Raw genomic sequence first — 19,249 nt, 5'->3', positions numbered from 1 at the left:
GCAGAATCATGTATATATACATGATTCTCTGCAGTCAGCCTGCACTGTAGCAGTAAAACTGTGCGCGGCTGGTAAGTGGTTAAGCTGTTAACACACAGATATTCAAAATTCAGTTTTTTTTTTAACCCACCCATTAAACATTCACAGTGCTGGAGGAAAAAGTAAGTAAACCCATAGACTAATTACTTCAACAAAAACTAATTGGAGTCAGTAGAAAACTGGAGTCTAATTAACCACTACCCCACCGCGCCATAGCGAAAATACTGCTACAGCGCGGTGGAGTTATTCCGGGACGACGTCCTCCCAGAATCCTTCACTCGCGCGCCCCCTGGGGCGTGCTCCCGGAATCATCTGTGAGCGCGCCGGGTCTAGAAGACCCGGCGCATCACAGATCGCGGTAAATCGCCGCTGATAGCGGTGGTTTACCACGTGATCGCTCCGTCAAATGACGGAGCGATCACTTGTAAACAAACCGGCGTCATGTCATGACGCCGGTTCCTCCCTCTCCTCTCTGTACCGATCGGTACAGTGTGAGAGGAGAGGGGGGAGAGCTGCAGCAGCAGCTGCTGTGGCTGGATCTGTGACAAATGCAGTCACAGATCCATCCCTCCCTCCCTGTGCAATACTCTGCAATTAACCCCTCATACTCTGCAATACCCCCATACCCCCCATACTCTGCAATTAACCACCCATACTCTGCAATTAACCCCCATACTCTGCAATTAACCCCCATACTCTGCAATTAACCCCCATACTCTGCATTTAACCCCCCATACTCTGCATTTAACCCCCCATACTCTGCATTTCACCCCCATACTCTGCAATTAACCCCCCATACTCTGCAATAACCCCCCCATACTCTGCAATAACCCCCCCATACTCTGCAATAACCCCCCCCCATACTCTGCAATACCACCCAATACTCCGCAATACCTGCTAATATGACAGAAACAAGATTTTTTTTTTATTTTTTTACAGAATTTTCAGTGTTTTTTCTTTTATAGCGCAAAAAATAAAAATCGCAGAGGTGATCAAATACCACCAAAAGAAAGCTCTATTTGTGGGAAAAAAAGGACAAAAATTTCAGATGGGCACAATGTTGTATGACTGAGTAATTGTCATTCAAATTGTGAGAGCACCGAAAGCTGAAAATTGGTCTGGTGAGGAAGGGGGTTTAAGTGCCCAGTGGTCAAGAGGTTAATAAAATGAGTTTCGAGGTTTGGTTTAAAGCTACTTTGGTTGACAAAAGACACTAAAACATTTTAAGATTGCTGTTCATAAGAAGCATCAGCTTCTTTGAACCATGCCTCACAAAAAGGGTCTCTCTGATGACATACATACAATATAAAGCAGTTGATTTGCATAAGGCTGGAAAGGGATACAAAAGCTATCTCAAAGTGTTTAAACATCCATCAGTCGACAGTTAGACAAATTGTCTATAAATGGAGACAGTTTAGTGCTGTGGCTACTCTTTCTAGAAGTGGGGACCCAGCCAAGATGACTCCCAAGGCACAACCCAGAATTCTCAATCAGAAGAACCCAGGAGTTACAACATCTATGTTTATGAGTCTACATAAGTCTTTGAACAAGCAGGATGTCTATGTCAGAACACCACGGAGGAAGCCACTGTTCCCAAAAAAAAAAAAAAAACATTGCTGCGCATTTGAAGTTTGCCAAAGAGGCTGAGCACCCTGAATATAGGATATAATAAAACAAATATTTAAAGTTATACTTTTTCATACCTATGTTCAGAGGGCTCTCGAATAGTTACAGCATAGTTCTTGCAGTCTGCCCCAGGCCGCAGAATTAGGTTGCCATTGTCTTCTTCCTTCATGAGCATTTCTGCAGCTTCTGAGCGCGTTACACTGTAAAAGCATCTGTACGGGATTGAAGATGAATGTAATCACAGAATTTTGCAAGTTACAGTGCATGCACATAATATAACATGTATATAATACATGGCCACATCTCTCAAAGCAATTTCTTGTAGTGCTGAGACATCTGTGCTACAGAGCAGGGTGAGAAAAATATGCAGTAGAACAGGGGGTAAGTGTTGTGGTAATTAGGTGCTAAGGGTTAGGTTCAAGGTTGGAAGGGGGAATACAGGGTATGCAGTACATCTCCGTAATTCATGTATATTTCACAGTGTTCTCGTCCTTTAAAAGACACCACAACTACAGAAAAATACCTGTTGATCTGCAAGAAATGCACTCATCTCATAAATTCCTATTGTGGGCTAACAACACATTTTTGTGGACAGAGGAATGTCAGCCCTGCCCAGTTTTCTTTTGCTAAACTGCGCAAATCATTCCACTGTCTTCTTCTTCAGAGCTTCTTCAAAGCTTCTTCAAAGCACAGGCATGATTTGACCGATAGCCCCAAGAGAAAAACATTTAATAACACAAGAAGTGTGCGCAGGACAGGGAACAGCTCTGCATTTTTTACAAGGTTAAAGCGGGGGTTCACCCTATGAACGGAATTTTTTTTTTCTTTTTTCTACTACCATAAAATCAGGCATTGTAGCGCGAGCTACAGTATGCCTGTCCCAATTTTTTTACCCCCGTACTCACCTTGTACTCGTACATCGAAGATACCGGGGAATGGGCGTGCCTATGGAGACGGAGGATGATTGACGGCCGACTCTGGCGCGTCACGCTTCTCCGGAAATAGCCGAAATAGGCTTGGCTCTTCACGGCGCCTGCGCATAGCCTGTGCGCAGGCGCCGTGAAGAGCCGAGACCTACTCCGGCTGTCTTCGGGGAGAGTGACGTGCCAGGGCCGGCCGTCAATCATCCTCCCTCTCCATAGGCATGCCCATTCCCCGCGGGAGCCGAAATCTACAATGTACGATTACAAGGTGAGTCCGGGGTTAAAAAAATCGGGACAGGCATACTGTAGCTCGCGCTACAATGCCTGTCTCGATGGTAAAATCATGTGCGTGAGGGTGAACTACCGCTTTAACATTTTTTTTGTACTATAATAACAATTTTAATTAATAGAATAAACACTATTATTTAAATGGTATATTTAGAAAACCAAAAAAGCAAATAATAGAAGCTCGTTGTTTAAGGACTCACTTTATGGACTGTTATGGGCAGAGCTTTTTTTCTCAGAAAATAGGTGCAGGAACTCAACCACGACCCCGTTCAGATTTCACAAACAGTAGAAGGGTCTTAAAGGGGCATTACATACCAGGATTGCATTACATACAGAGTGCAGGGTTCAGGGGGGTTACACACAGAGTGCAGAGCTGTCACTTGTAAACACAGAAACCAGACTTCTGTGTTTACAAGTGATTGTAGTGAGCAGGTACCAAAGGGTCTGAGCCAGAGGTGGTGGAACTGAGTTCCCCCAAGTTCCCCCTGAAAAAAAGCCCTGGTTATGGGCCTAAATGTTAAATGTTCCCTTTAACAGTTGGTTTAAAGCCCTGTACACACAAAAAAAAACGTTGGTTTTCCTGACAGGATTCCTGGCAAGCTTGGCGTGCATACAGACGGCCATTCAAAAGAACCATCGTTCTTTTGAATGGCAAGAACACGGTAACATCATCGACTACGACGAGCCGGTGCTCGTCACATTCAATGCCGTCGCCGCCATCTTGCTACACCCTACACTACCCTTGTATGCATGCGCGGGTTTACCTGGGGACAGGTAAGCACTCTGCCGAGAATCCCCACGAGAAAATAGAGAGCAGGTTCTCTATTTTTCTCGTCGGGATTTCCTGCAGTTTTCTCACTGAGAAAGCATACGCATGCAAGGTTTTCACGGCAAAAAGCTTTCCCAGCATCTTTCTTGCCGAGAAAACCGGTCGTGTGTATGAGGCTAAAGTGTTAGGCCGCGTACACACGGTCGATCCATCTGATGAGAATGGTCCGACGGACCGTTTTCATCGGTTCACCGCTGAAGTGGCCTGATGGTTTGATGTGCGTACACACCATCAGTTCAAAATCCGATCGGGTCAGAACGCGGTGACGTAAAACACACAACGTGCTGAAAAAAAACGAAGTTCAATGCTTCCAAGCATGCGTCGACTTGATTCTGAGAATGCGCGGGTTTTGAACCGATGCTTTTGTGTACTAACCACCAGTTTGGACCTATCGGTCAGCAGTCCATCAGTTTGATTTTAAAGCAAGTTCTATCATTTTTGTCTGAAGGACAACAGACCGATGGGCCGTAGACACGGTCGGTTTGGACCGATGAAACTAAACTTCGGCCTGTTTTCATCGGTTTGGACCGACCGTGTCTACGCGGCCTTAGGGTTAGATGAAATTAAAGTTTATGTATAGAAAAACTATATATTTTTTTTAAACCCAACTCTAGGATGAAAAGAATCCCTCTGCAATTGTTAAATGCTTGTTAACTCTAAGGCCTCGTACACACGATAAGTTAACCAGAGGACAACGGTCTGAAGGACCATTTTCATCGGTCCAAACCAATCGTGTGTAGGCCCCATAGGTTATTTAACCTTAGGTTAAAAAAATGGCAACTTACTTTAAAATTTAACCGATGGATTGATAACCGATAGGTCAAAACCGATCGTTAGTATGGAAAACCATTGGTTAAAAACCTGCGCATGCTCAGAATCAAGTCGACGCATGCTTGGAAGCATTGAACTTCGTTTTTTTCAGCACGTCGTTGTGTTTTACGTCACCGCGTTCTGACACAATCGTTTTTTTAACTGATGGTGTGTACGCACGACAGACCATCAGTCAGCTTCATCGGTTAACCTATGACAATGGTCCGTTCTCATCGGATGGACTGATCGTGTGTACGCGGCATAAGGGGTAGATAAGGCTTCCCATAGATTCTTCTTATTTTTATCGTTCAGCCAAGCAAGGTGAATAGAGGAATCCTCCCTGTTGTGCAGGGCTCCTCCTCTGTCGGAACACACTGATTGACAAAAGTTTTCCAGCATTCTCATATTATTTTTGTCAAGCGGGAACGGCTATAGATGGATCAAAATGCAACTGGTCCCTGCTGAACTATGGCCAGCTTAAAGCAGAAATTCAGTTATTTTTTCATCTTTCAATCTATTAAATCTTCTGCCCTTGTTGTTTTAACTTTGGATAGTCACAGCCTCAGTAAAACCAGTAACACTGTGTAAAAATCTGTGTTTTAAAAAAAATCCCAAGATTATAGCTGCCCCGCCTCTCCAGTACCTTTTCAGTGTGTGTATGTGTATTCTTTGTGATGTATACTGTGTGTGTGTATAGTGTGTATAACAGTGGTCTCAAAGTACCGGCCCGCGGGCCATTTGCGGCCCGCGGACCAGTTATAAATGGCCCGCAGGCAGGCGCTATTTGGTGGTGAGCCGTTGGTATTACAAGTTATTACCACCAGATGTGAGCTGGCGCCATCTGGTGGTGGACGTTGGTATTACAAGTTAAGCATTACAAGTTAAACAGCAATTCTAATGTAATTTTTCACTATTTTCACTGCCATATTCTTCCCTCTAATTAGAACCCCCAAACATTATATATATTTTTTATCCTAACACCTTAGAGAATAAAATGGCGATTGTTGCAATACTTTCTGTTACGCCGTATTTGCGCAGCGGTCTTACAAGCGTACTTTTTTTGGAAGAAATTACACTTTTTGTAATAAAAAAATAAGACAACAGTAAAGTTATCCCCATTTTTTTAAATATTATGAAAGATAATGTTACGCCGAGTAAATTCATACCCAACATGTCACGCTTCAAAATTGCGCCCGCTTGTGGAATGCCGACAAACTTATTTACCCTTTAAAATCTTCATAGGCAACGTTTAAAAAAATCTACAGGTTGCATGTTTTAAGTTACAGAGGAGGTCTAGTGCTAGAATTATTGCTCTCGCTCTACCAATCACGGCGATATGTGTTCGCTTCTGCGCGCAAGCTCGTCGGGACGGGGTGCGTTTTCTGGCTCCTAACTTTTTTAGCTGGCTCCTAGATTCCAAGCAAATTTGTCAAACCCTGACTTACACCAGTGCAGGTGGTAATAATGCGCTCGCTGACACCAGTGCTGGGGGTTAATAATGTGTTCGCTGACACCAGTACTGTTGTTTTTGAAGTTTGAAAGTTTGCATGCGGCCCCCCATGGGATATGGAAACTTGTCTTGTGGCCCTCAGGTAATTTGAGTTTGAGACCCCTGGTGTATAATGTGTGGCCCCATAATCTATTGCCTGGGGGCCCCATAATCTCCTATTGCCTGGGGGCCCCATGAGTTGTCAGTCCGCTCCTGGCTGCAGAGCTAGAGGTGTGTGTCTGTGTAAATCCAGGAAGTGAACAGGCAGCAGCTTTAGCTGCCCACAGTTAAAATGGATGCAGCTAAACTTTGTGGGGGGGGGGGAGATTTCTGCAGCATTTTTGGCAAGTACAGAATCACAGTATATATAAAATAATATGCAAAGTGGTTGGAAGGCAGCTTAAGAATGGCAAATATGTTTTTATTACAAATTATGTGAGCAGACTGCAGTTCCTCTTTAAAGTGGTTCTAAAGCCTTAAGGTTTTTCACCTTAAGGTGGTAATAAACTTAGTTTATTTAATTGTACCTACAGAAAAGCTTATAATACAGTAAGAATTATCTGTGGGTATAGTGACTATCTCCTAAACTTGAACTGTTAGGAGATATTCACACTGCATGCAGCCCGTGACGTCACCGGCGCATGTGCTCTGAATGTCTGGCATACTGTTCTGGATCTTCAGAGCTGATGCCATAAACGAGCGACAACATCGCAAGCCCTGGCCATTCATGTAGCGGGAGACCGTAAACCCGGAAGAAAAAAAATAGGGTGAAGATTGAATCCCTGTCAGCTGTGACAACGCACCGCTGGAGGGCTCTGTTTTAGGGTACGTTTTGCATAATGCGCTAGTATGCAATGCATAGTAACATATTATGCACGTGTCTCACAGGGGAAAGTTTTTCTTTTTTTTGCAGCAGCAGTTTACTACCGCGTTAATGGATTCTATGCATTAAGGTGAAAAACTCTCTGTGCTGCAAAATCCCCCCCCCCCCATACTTATCTAAGCCGGATCCAGTCCAGCGATGTGCACAAGCTCTCACCGCTGTCTCCCTACTTCCTGGGCAGATTGATAGCAGTGGGAGCCATTGGCTCGCGCTGCTATCAATTAAAGCCAGTGACGAGGGAGCCGGGGGCGGGGCAGAGTCACCATTGACACAGACAGTGGGGCTTGGGAGTGAACATGCACAGCCACTCGCTGAAGAGCAGGGGCCTACAGCGATAACTGGTGACCCAAGAAGATCAGGGCGGAGCTATATCATATGTTTGCTGCCATGTCTTGGCGTCAGGAAAGGAAAATTATGGTAAGGCCCCTTTCAGACGTGCGGACCGTATGTCCGCTTTTTCATCCATCCGTTTGCGGATAAAAAAGGGACATACATTGGTCCCTATGTGATGACGGGTGTCAGCGGTTAAACATCCGCTGACACCCGTAATCATCCGCCTCCGCAAAGATGCGATTTTGCAGACGGAAGAAAACTCTATTTTTTCTTCCGTCTGGCGGATCGGATTGGATGAACACGGACCGTGTTCATCCAATCCCCCATAGGGGAGAGCGGAGAAAATACAGGGCGGTCCCTGCACAGTGTGCGGAGACTGCCCTGTCATCCGACGGCTCAGTGGGGATTTTACGGAGGATCCCCGATGAGCTTACGGACACACGGAGGCGGATCATTACTGATCTGCCCCGTGTGAAAGGGCCCTAAGTATCTGATACAATTTCCTATTTCCCGATTACAAGAATAGTTTGATTTGTCAGTAAGCAGGTTGCTTCAGGAACAATGAACTTACACAGGCATTTCATTTCGATCATTTGGTTGTTCACAATCTTCATAGGTTCCAGGGACAGGCATATCCACAGAAAGTCTAGAGGGTGAAGACACAGAACTTTTTTCCTCTTCTGCTCTCCTGGCTGTTTCCTTTTCTAGAATTTCCTTTAGCCTAATGAGTTGTCCGGGTAACAAAGTCAAGCAGCTTGGAACAGATTGCTATATACAAAAAAAAAAAGATATTTAAACTCAAGGTATTCAGCTATGGCAACTATTCAAACCTGCACCTGTGCTTCATTCATAAACATGTTGAGAAGAAAGTGGGTGGAGAGGTCCATACTTTTATAGTTAGCAAATATGGTATAAGGACATTGTCAGGACATGGGATCTCTTCTGTGTCTGGCGTTGACTCTTCCCACTGAGCTATCTAGGATGCTGGACAGCTCCCTGCCTGATCTATTGGACAATACTATCTGATCCATTGGACAACCCGGCCTTGTGTCTTGACTGCTGTTGAACCTTGAACTCTTTTCTCCTCCCATGAACTTCCTATAAAAGCCTTGTCTCAGAACTTCCTCTTTGCCAGGTTATTGTGCCTTCTCAGCCAGTGCCTTGCTCTTGACTTCCCTGTGGCCGTCAGTATTTTGCTACCACTTGTGATCGACCCTTGGCTTGTTCCTTGACAATTCTACTGCCTGATCCCAACCTGCAACTACCCGTTACCTCCCTTGGCTTGTTTTCTGACCACGCTGCTGTTTTAGCCTTATCTGCACATCCGCTACTGGACCCTGGCTTGCTCACACCCTTGTGGGGCAAACCTGAAAACCGCAACCAGGTACTAGCACACAGCTAAATCCATCTCCACCATCAGGAGCTTTGGTGAACACCGGTTAGTACTTCGACTCCGCACCTCAGGTGAGCCTGTGTCATCTGCCAGGGTGACTGCCTGTGTACCTATCCTGCTGGTCGGTGGTAGTCCTGCAACTGCTATAGCAACTGGTCTTCAAGCAGCCTGAAACCTGATCGTGACAGACATAGAGAAGCTATCTACATCATGAATAACATGAACACATTGCTAACTCAAAAACTACAGTTGCATGTTAAGGTTGCCATTAAATAAATCTGAATATTGTACATGACATAAAAAGTTTAGTTTTGTTAGTACAATGGTCGTGCAGGTTATCCAACAAATGCAGAATTAATTGTTAGATGAACAACCCACACCTTGTTGCAACCAAACGATTCAATTGCTCCTTCATCTTGTGAGACAGGCCGGTCCCTAAACCCTCGAGCATGCTCCGTTCCATAAAGTGCTTCAATTTAAACAAACAGTCTGCGCATCTATGACATCATTTGGATCCAACATGTTTAATTCACAGACAGTACACACTGCATCTTTCAAACTAGGGCCACCCCTTTAATAAGTTTCACCCACCCTCGGCTTAACCGTAAAGAAGGGGACGTCCAGGTGAAAGGTGCTTAAATACATCTATCAATCAATTGTCAGCATCACGTGTGTTCAGCATATGATACTGAGCGGAGCCACAGACCATGGCTGGGAGGCACGTTTGTCATGGGACAGGGCGGGCCACCTGTACATGGATAGAAGTCGTTATTGCTATACAGTCACTATGGAGAGAAAAAGCAGCAGTATGAGTTCTCTTCCTTGTTTTTCATCCATGCACAGGCGGGAGTTGGCTGGTGGAATATACCACGGAAAATAGGGACTGGTCAAGTGTTGGTCCTCCAGAGGGGAATATTTCTAAGCGCTTTACGATCTCATTTGTGAGATCGTTTGGTCTGGTAAGCAGCCTGTTTGGCCAAAGGAGCACAGTGGTGACATAGAAGCACTCATTTAAATCTGCAGCATAGAGCACTTTTTTGCATTTGGATGGACCTTATTCGGACTTCATGTTGATGTTTAATTTATTTGCTTATGAATTAACAGTTTCATTTTATTTATTCACTTACGAAATTTTCACTTTATGGGGAATGTTTATTATGTAAATGTTCATACATGAATTGCACTTTATATTTTTTCATTCACATGTAAGTGGGCATATAATATTGAAATGTATCAAATAATGTGCTTTACATTTTTGGTTCACATGTGATATTATTTAAGAGACAGCGCATTATTATTTTTACAGAATCAATTGTCATTACCATCTATGCGCTAGTGCAGGCTGCCCATAATACAAATATAGGTTATAGCATGTACAGTATATACATTTTATGGAAGGAATCCCATTGTATCTTTATTACTGGCTCCTTGTGTGCCCCTTGTTTAACACCTACCTTATAAATAACTTCATCACCTCCTCCAAATACAATAAGTAGGAATCATCATCTTATTTCCCACTTTCATATCTTACTGTATTTATTGCAATATGTTGCCATTTCAAATGTGCATTTTTTATATTAATGAAAAATAAAAAAGAAACTGAATCAATTTGGATAATTTGTTATGTCATTATGTTATTTTGTAACAAACATTAACGAACGACGCAAACTATGGCATCCTGTTAGCTGAATGAAACAAATGGCTATAAGCAAATTTGTTTTGTTATAATTTATTTTGGAAGCGTTGAAATTTGTTACTATTGTGATGTATTCAAATCTCTGAATAATGAAAATCGGAATATCGATTCATAACAAAACGTATCGCACATGACTAATGTGCATTACCTACTAGAAAACAGCTTGAACATCATATATATACACACACATACACAATATCATCAAAAATTGAATTTCAGTAATTCAATTCAAAAAGTGAAACTCATATATTATATAGATTCATTATACACAGAGTGAGATATTTCAAACATTTCAGTCTTTTAGTTTTGATGATTATGCCTTACAGCTAGTAAAAAAAACCAAATTCAGCATCTCAGAAAACTAGAATATTACATAAGACCAGAAAAAAAATGATTTTAATACAGAAATGTTGGCTTACTAAAAAGTTTGTCCATGTACAGTATAGTATGCACACAATACTTTTTCAGGGGTTCTTTTGCACAAATGACTTAATCAATGCGGCGTGGCATGGAGGCAATCAGCCTGGGGCACTATTGAGGTGTCATGGAAGACCAGGTTGCGGCCTTAAGCTTGTCTGTATTGTTGGGTCTGGTGTCTCTCATCTTTCTCTTGACAATACCCCACAGATTCTCTATGGCATTTAAGTCAGGAGAGTTTTCTGGCCAATCAAGCACAATGTTACCATGATCATTAAACCAGGTATTGGTACATTTGGCAGCGTGGGCAGGTGCCAAGTCCTGCTGGAAAATTAAATCAGAATCTACATAAAGCTGGTCAGCAGAAGAAAGCAAGAAGTTCTCTAGAATTTCCTGGTAGAGGACTGCGCTGACTTTGGACTTGATAAAATACAGTGGACCAACACCATCAGATGACAAAACTTCACACTGGACCTCCTGCAACTTGGATTTTGTGCCTCTCCACTCTTCCTCCAGACTCTGGGACCTTGATTTCCAAATAAAATGCAAAATTAACTTTCATCCACAAAGAAGACTATGGACAACTGAGCAACACTCTAATATTTTTTCTCATTACATTGTCTCTGGTTGAGGAGTGGCTTGACAAGAGGAATGCGACAGTTGTAGCCCATGTCCTAGATACGTCTGTGTGGTGGCTCTTGAAGCACTGACACCAGCCGTAGTCCACTCCTTCTGAATCTCAGCCAAATTCTTGAATGGCCTTTGCTTCACAATCCTCTGAATGCTGTGGTTATCCCTGTTGCTTGTGCACTTTTTTCTACCACACTTTTTCCTTCCACTAAACATTCCATTATTATGCTTGAATACAGCACTCTGAAAAGCCAGCTTGTTTAGCATTGACCTTTTATGACTTACCCTCCTTGTGGGGGGTGTCAAGGACTGTCTTCTGGACAACTGTCAAGTCAGCAGTCTTCCCCATGATTGTGTAACCTAATAAACCAGACTGAGGGACTATTTAAAGGATCAGGTGTTTTGAGTTAATTAGCTGATTACAGTGTGACACCATGAATCTACAATATTGAATTTTTTCATAATATTCAAATTTTTTGAGATACAGAATGTGGGGTTTTCACTAGCTGTAAGCCATAATCATTGGCCCGGATTCAGAAAGAATTGCGCTCTATTTGCGGAGGCGCAGGGCAACGATTTTGCCCTGCGCCCCCGCAAATATTTTGCGCTGCCCTCGATTCGCGGAGCAGTAGCTCCGTAAATTGCGAGGGCGCCCCGGCAAAATTGCCCGGAGTAAGCGCGCGCAATGTAAATTATCCCGCCGGGGGTGGGAATCATTTAAATTAGGCACGCTTTCCCGACGTGCATTGCGGCAAATGACGTCGCAAGGACGTCATTTGCTTCAAAGTGAACGTGAATGGCGTCCAGCGCCATTCACGATTCACTTACGCAAACGACGTAAAATTCGAACGTTGCGACGCAGGAAAGCCGGGTATAGTTTAGCATTGGCTGCCCCTGCTATTAGAAGGGGCAGCCTTACGCTAAACACGCCGTACGGAAACGACGTAACTTGCGTACGCAGGGGGCGCGCAACATTGTGAATCAACGTAAGTATGCAATTTGCATACTATACGCTGACCACAATGGGAACGCCCCCTAGCGGTCATCGCAAGAACGCAGCCTAAAATCTGCGTGGCATAAGAGCCTTATGCCACGCAGATTTTAGGCTGCAGTCGGCGTAACAAGTTCTCTGAATCAGGAGAACTCGTTACGCCGGCGCAAGTCAGCAATTGAGCTGCGTAACTATGGTTACGCAGGCGCAATTGCTTACTGAATCTGGGCCATTGAAATTAACTGAAAGGAATGCTTGAACTACAATATATCACTGTGTGTATGGAATATATATATATATATATATATATATATATATATATATATATATATATATATATATATATATATTATATGAGTTTCACTTTTTGAATTGAATTATTAAAGTAGATGAACTTTTTAATGATATAAAAAAAAAATTATACACACACACACCTGTCATATTCAACCAGGTTTTTTTTCTTTAAGTGAAAAAGACTTGTGATAGCATCCATTTAGCTACAAAACACACCCCCTGTGATAACACTTCCCTCTGTCCAGCATCTCCTTCCAAGATGGGTAGATATCTACGTATAATCCTTTTAAAATTGTCAAATTAGAAGCTATAGCTGATGGGGAAGGTTGCAGTGGCGTAACCAGAGCTATGGGCGCCCGGGGCAAAAAAAAAAATTCGCCCCCCCCCCTTATATAAACATCCACTTTTTTTATAGTTACTTATTTTTTTCCCTCTTTTTATGTTTTTTTACACTTTATGTCATTGCTATTACATAGGGGGATAAAAATCCCCCTATATAATAGCACAGGTACACTGACAGGTCCTCTTTATGGAGACATTAGGGGTCTCTAGGACCCCTAATGTCACCTGGGGACCCCAAAAGAAGCTGATGAAGCACAGATCTGCTTCTTCTCTCTGGCTATAGCAGCCAGATGACTGACAGGTGAATGCAGATGTAATACACATCACTTCTGCATTCACAGCCTGGAGGAAGATGCTGGTCTCCCTCCCATCTTACCTCCTGACACCCTCCCGAGCCGGTCCCGGGCTGCAGATGGGGCAGCGGATCCTGGGATTGAAGGTGAGGGGTCAGGAGGGTGGGCGGCGGCAGTACTGGAGGGGGGCACGCAGCCAGCACATATACACAATTGGCAGGCTATAGAGCCGCCGATCGTGTATATGTGAAAGTTCAACCGGTAATGGCACTGACCCCCGACACCTGCACTGACCCGACACCTGCACTGACCCGACACCTGCACTGACCCGACACCTGCACTGACCATGACACTGACCATGACCGGACAATGACCTGACACTGACCTGACACTGACCTGACAATGACCTGACACTGACCTGACACTGACCTGACAATGACCTGACAATGACCTGACAATGACAATGACCTGACACTGACACTGACCTGACACTGACCTGACCTGACACTGACAATGACCTGACAATGACCTGACACTGACCTGACACTGACCTGACACTGACAATGACCTGACACTGACCTGACAATGACAATGACCTGACAATGACCTGACAATGACCTGACACTGACCTGACAATGACCTGACAATGACCTGACACTGACCTGACACTGACCTGACAATGACCTGACAATGACACTGACCTGACACTGACCTGACCTGACAATGACCTGACACTGACACTGACCTGACACTGACCTGACACTGACCTGACACTGACAATGACCTGACACTGACCTGACAATGACAATGACCTGACAATGACCTGACACTGACCTGACCTGACAATGACCTGACACTGACCTGACAATGACAATGACCTGACAATGACCTGACACTGACCTGACCTGACAATGACCTGACACTGACCTGACAATGACCTGACCTGACAATGACAATGACCTGACAATGACCTGACACTGACCTGACAATGACCTGACCTGACAATGACAATGACCTGACACTGACAATGACCTGACACTGACAATGACCTGACAATGACCTGACACTGACAATGACCTGACAGGTCATTGTCAGTGTCAGGTCAGTGACACTGACAATGACACGACACTAACACTGTTCTGACATGGACATGACAATGACACTGACCTGACCAGACACTGACAATGACACTGATACAACACTGAAAATGACACTGTTCTGACACTGACCAGACACTGACCAGACACTGACCAGACACTGACAATGACACTGATACAACACTGAAAATGACACTGAAAATGACACTGAAAATGACACTGACACTAACCCACCTAACTCCTACAGTAGAAGTCCTGCAATACTCGCACCCCCCTCCCCCCAGCTTGGTGAAAATCCATCCTCCTCAGAGTCCTCCTTACCTCTGTCTGACTCTGCTCTTCTCCAGAACTCTCCTCAGGACGGACAGGACCCGCAGCGTCATCCACCCCCGCGGGCTGGCTCCATGCTGCAACTCCTTCCACACAGACAGCGCCGTACCGCAGAGCACCAGAGCGGAGGGGAAGACGGCGGCTCACACTTTCAGCACCTGCCGTCTCCCGCCGCCATGTTCAGAGTTTCCCGGCGCTCTGTGATTGGCCGTATGGCGGTCATGTGCGGAGGTGGGACTTCCAGCCCCACTCCTCACATGACCCCCATATGCCCAATCACAGGGCGCTGGAGGACATTAAACATGGTGGCCGCTGGCCGGTCCGGAGTCCGGACATCCGGGTCGGTGACACGGACAATTAAAATTAGGAGGAGGCACGGAAAGTCGCCCCCCCAAATGGCGCGCCCGGTGCCACAGCACCCCCTGCCCCCCCCCTTGCTACGCCAGTGGAAGGTTGAGAGAGTAACCAAAAAGTGTTCTTTTGTCTATGGGATCCAGATTCTTCAAGAAGGCTCTCCCTGGATACATTCCTAGCTTCCAGTTAGGCTTGATTAATGCTGTTCCCATAATAACCCCCTCAAGGAACCTCTACTTCAGTTTCACCCGATTGAAGTAAACTGTCTCTTTGGTATGGCTTTTCTGGTATGTACGGGATGGTAACTACCTGCACGTAGGAAAGAGTTCGTAGAGCAGTGGTTCTCAACCTTTCTAGTGCCGTGACCCCTTGATAAAATTTCCCAAGTTGTGGGGACCCCTAACAGTAGAATTTTTGTAGCGTGGGTTTTCAGCACCTAAGGCCAGACAAGTAATTTGCGCCCCTAGCCCACGGACATTTAAGGATCCCTAAGTCCCCTACACTCGTACAGTATTAAAACCCCCTTCTGGTACATTTTAGGATGTACCACACTCTGTTTTCCTTTCTTTCACTTTTATCTCTCTATCTTAATTTCTTGTCCCTCCACCCCTCTCTCTAGTCATCTTTCTTGTGCTTTCTCTTATTCTTTCTCTCCCTTTTTTCTTTGTTCCTCTCCCACTTTTCCTCTCCCTTCCATGTATTCTCTACTTTTATTCCTTCTCTTACTCCTTGGGGGGGGGGGGGGGGTGCTGGCGGGGAGTTCTGATCAGCCAGCTTAGATGCTCTTGATCTAAATCTGCTGATCTGAGAACTGTAGTGGGGACTTTAAATGGCAACTCTAATCACAGGTAGTGTTACTCAATGTGTCCCCAGCTCTGTGGTGTCTCGCAGCAGTGACAACTAGGCCGAAATCAGGAGATAGGCTCTTCCCACTTCTCACAGCCTTTCCCACTTCACATTTCTCACCAGTCGGCTGACCTCTAGTCTCTGCCCCACAGCCATGCTGTAAACTGAATGGGCAGGCAAGGGCTCCAGAAGCAGCCCAGCTGGGCGGCCACAGGCTCCTGCTGGATGGCTGTAAAAAGGCTGAGAGTGCTGCAGGCTTCAGGAACAGCCCAGGATTTGGTGACCCCTGGCAAATTGTCCCGACCCCCAGGTTAAGAACCACTGTTCTAGAGGATGGTTTATGATAAGCTTGTATCTGGATCCTATAATCAACCATCAAGCCTATCACTGTAATATCCAAAAAATCGATGCCTGTGGTTTGTGGCTTGGATGACATGTATTATTTTTCAAATAGTCCAAAAACATATTCGTTGTGAAACTCCAGTCCAAGATCGTGTCATCAATGTATCAAAAAGAGTATCTGGTCTTGTTTCTATGTAGGTTTATATCGCTAAATATGTGGCACTCCTCTTACCAGCCTATAACCAAGTTGGCATACGTGGGCGCAAATTTTGCATCAATAGAAGTGCCACTTCTCTGGAGCTAAAATTCACCACCATATAGAAATTTAAAAAGTTCAATTGACTCAAGGATAAAACACTGACCCAGGATAAGGAACAATTTTTTATTGAGTTTTATAGTTTTTCAAATGTTTAAATGTATGTGATATGACATTGGTTTTATCAGGCTGGAAGACAGTAATAAAGATACGATGGGATCTCTTATAGGAATTTATATACATGCTTTTAAACTATATTTGTATTATGTATAGCCTGCACTAGTGCATAGGCAATTACTAAGCAGAGTGTGTAATTCTCTTTAACTGTTTTCATGAGGCAATGGTAATTAAGCAATAGATTTAAAGCAGAGTTCTGCCATAAAAATAAAAAAAATAAAAGTTGACAGCTACAAAAAGTATAGCTGCTGACTTTTGATAATCAGACACTCACCTGTCCCACGGACCCGTTCCTTTCCCCGGCAAAAAAATGACATTTCAAATGTGGCATGTCAGGGGGTCACCATCACTTAAAGCGGAAGTTCCAATTTTTCTGCTTTAACCGCTTAAGGACCAAGCCTTTTCTGGCATTTTTTGTTTACAAGTTGCATTGCTCCAAATGACATTGCAAGGACGTCATTGTTTTCGACGTGTACGTAAATGGCGTCCAGCCCCATTCACGGACGACTTACGCAAACGACGTAAAATTTTCAAAATACGCCACCAGATAGCAGCTTTAACTATATGCTGGAAAAAGCCGAACGGAAATGACGTAAAAAAATGCGACGTACGTTCGTGGATCGTCGGAAATAGCTAATTTGCATACTCGACGCGGATTACGACGGGATTGCCACCTAGCGGACGTCGAAAAATTGCATCTAAGATCCGAAGGCGTACGCCTGTCGGATCTAACCCAGATGCCGTCGTATCTTGTTTTGAGAATTCAAAACAAAGATACGACGCTGGAATTTTTAAATTACGCCGGCGTATCAATAGATACGCCGGCGTACTTTCTTTGTGGATCTACCCCAGTATATATATATTTTAGCAGAGACCCTAGAAAATAAAATGGCAATTGTTGCAATTTTTATGTCACACGGTATTTGCACAGCGGTTTTTCTAACACAATTTTATTTGGAAAAAAATGTACTTTAATGAATTTTAATGCCAAAAAAAAAACCACAATATATAACCCAATTTTTTGGTAACATATAAAATATGATGTTACGCCGAGTAAATAGATACCTGGCGACAAACTACGATACCTAAAAATCTCTATAGGTGACACTTTAAAAATGTATACAGATTAACTGTTTGGAGTTAGAGAGAAGGTCTAGCACCAGAAATATTGCTTTCGCTCTATCGTTCGTGGCGATACCTACAATGACCTACAAATCTCTCCTCTACCTTTTGAAAGCAAAAAGATAAAAAAAAAAAAAGTTTTAATATTCTGTTTAAAAAAAAAAATTGTTTACTTGCGTCCTAGACCACAAGTGATGTCATGACGTTTCTCCAGTCCACCTAGATCATAAAGGTGATCAGAGAGGATCTGGTCTTTGTTCACCTCTGTGACCGGCTGCATGAACCACCAGATTGTTTACTGAGCTTGCCGGTTAGAACGTAAAGCACTTCTAAAAGCAATACAGCTGCTAATCAGCCACTCTAATCGCTTTTATGAGAAATCAGAATCGCCGGCTGATAGAAAATAAATACCGGGATTATGGTTGATAGCTGAAATGTGTTGAAGGGGCAGCCCTAGGGAGAACGATGCAGTGTGTGCTGTCTATCAAATAGAACAAATCAGATCCAAAGTATCATAGGTGTAAAGCTGAACTAAAGTTAAAAATGCAATTTTGCTTTATAATTTGCAACCTCACTTTAGTTAACAATACTACAGGGTAACAACATTATCATATACGAGGTGGTATCAAAAAGTTTGAGATTCATTTTGTAACACGCCAATAGTCACAGGGAGCACCGACCTTCATTGTCAGTTTGCCAAAAAACATTGTCCTGCGTACATCAGGAGCTGTGCAACTGGTGCTATTCTGACCACATGCATTACCACGACTCCTATTTCATCATGGACAGCAAGTTAGAACAAAGAGCAAGAGTGAAAAACTGGATGCTCCACAATGATAATGCACCCGTGAGTTTCACACGTGAACATGATCTCACTTCACACACCATTGCAGAGAACCAGCTTGACATGTTTTGAAAAGAAGACTTCCAGTACACATTCCAGAAGCGGCAGTAATGCTGGGAGAGCTGTATTGCTGTGCAAGGGGACTATTTTGAAGGTTATATTATGTAAACGTAGATAAATAAAGCACTTTACTGTAAACAGAGCTAGTCTCGAAACGTTTTGATCCCATTTACAGCCCTCAAAAAATCCACTCGCCTGCTCGCATTTTCCGAGTAGATTTTGAGGGCTGGCGAGTGTGGGCTGCCTGGGAGCGGGGGGGTGGGGGGGCGAGCACTGCCATCGGCCTGGGTTGTATGGGAGCCTTTGTCCCAGCAATCGTAGGGGAAGAGAGAGGAAAGCCGCCGCCACCTGGCTGATTAGAGCGCTGGGGAACATAACAGCTTTCATTACAATAGCTGTGAGTTTTCCCGCCGTGCGGCGTCATATACAGCCCCTCCTCTTTTTCCGGGCACTTTGATAGAAAGATCACCGTCCAATCCTGGGACGGTGATCTGTCGATCAAAGTTCCCCGGACAAGGGGGAGGAGCTGTATATGGCGCCGCACG

The 19,249-nt window shown here is 44.1% G+C and overlaps 1 protein-coding gene across 3 annotated transcripts in view; it reads right to left on the bottom strand.

Annotated features, from left to right (window-relative positions):
* The window catches only part of STAP1 (signal transducing adaptor family member 1), a 158,659-nt gene that overhangs the window by 50,403 nt on the left and 89,007 nt on the right, over window positions 1-19,249 (bottom strand). For all 3 annotated transcript variants that reach the window (XM_040324708.1, XM_040324717.1, XM_040324726.1), the window contains exons 5-6: window positions 7,792-7,988; window positions 1,743-1,877 (exon numbers count right to left, since the gene is read on the bottom strand). In XM_040324708.1, coding sequence (XP_040180642.1) covers window positions 1,743-1,877; window positions 7,792-7,988 — 332 coding nt within the window. The remainder of the gene's footprint in view (window positions 1-1,742; window positions 1,878-7,791; window positions 7,989-19,249) is intronic.

The sequence above is a fragment of the Rana temporaria genome, chromosome 1 (assembly GCF_905171775.1).
Source record: "Rana temporaria chromosome 1, aRanTem1.1, whole genome shotgun sequence".
NCBI lineage: Eukaryota > Metazoa > Chordata > Amphibia > Anura > Ranidae > Rana > Rana temporaria.
The sequence above is the reverse complement of the archived record's forward strand: the minus strand, read 5'-3'. Positions and strand labels throughout refer to the sequence as shown.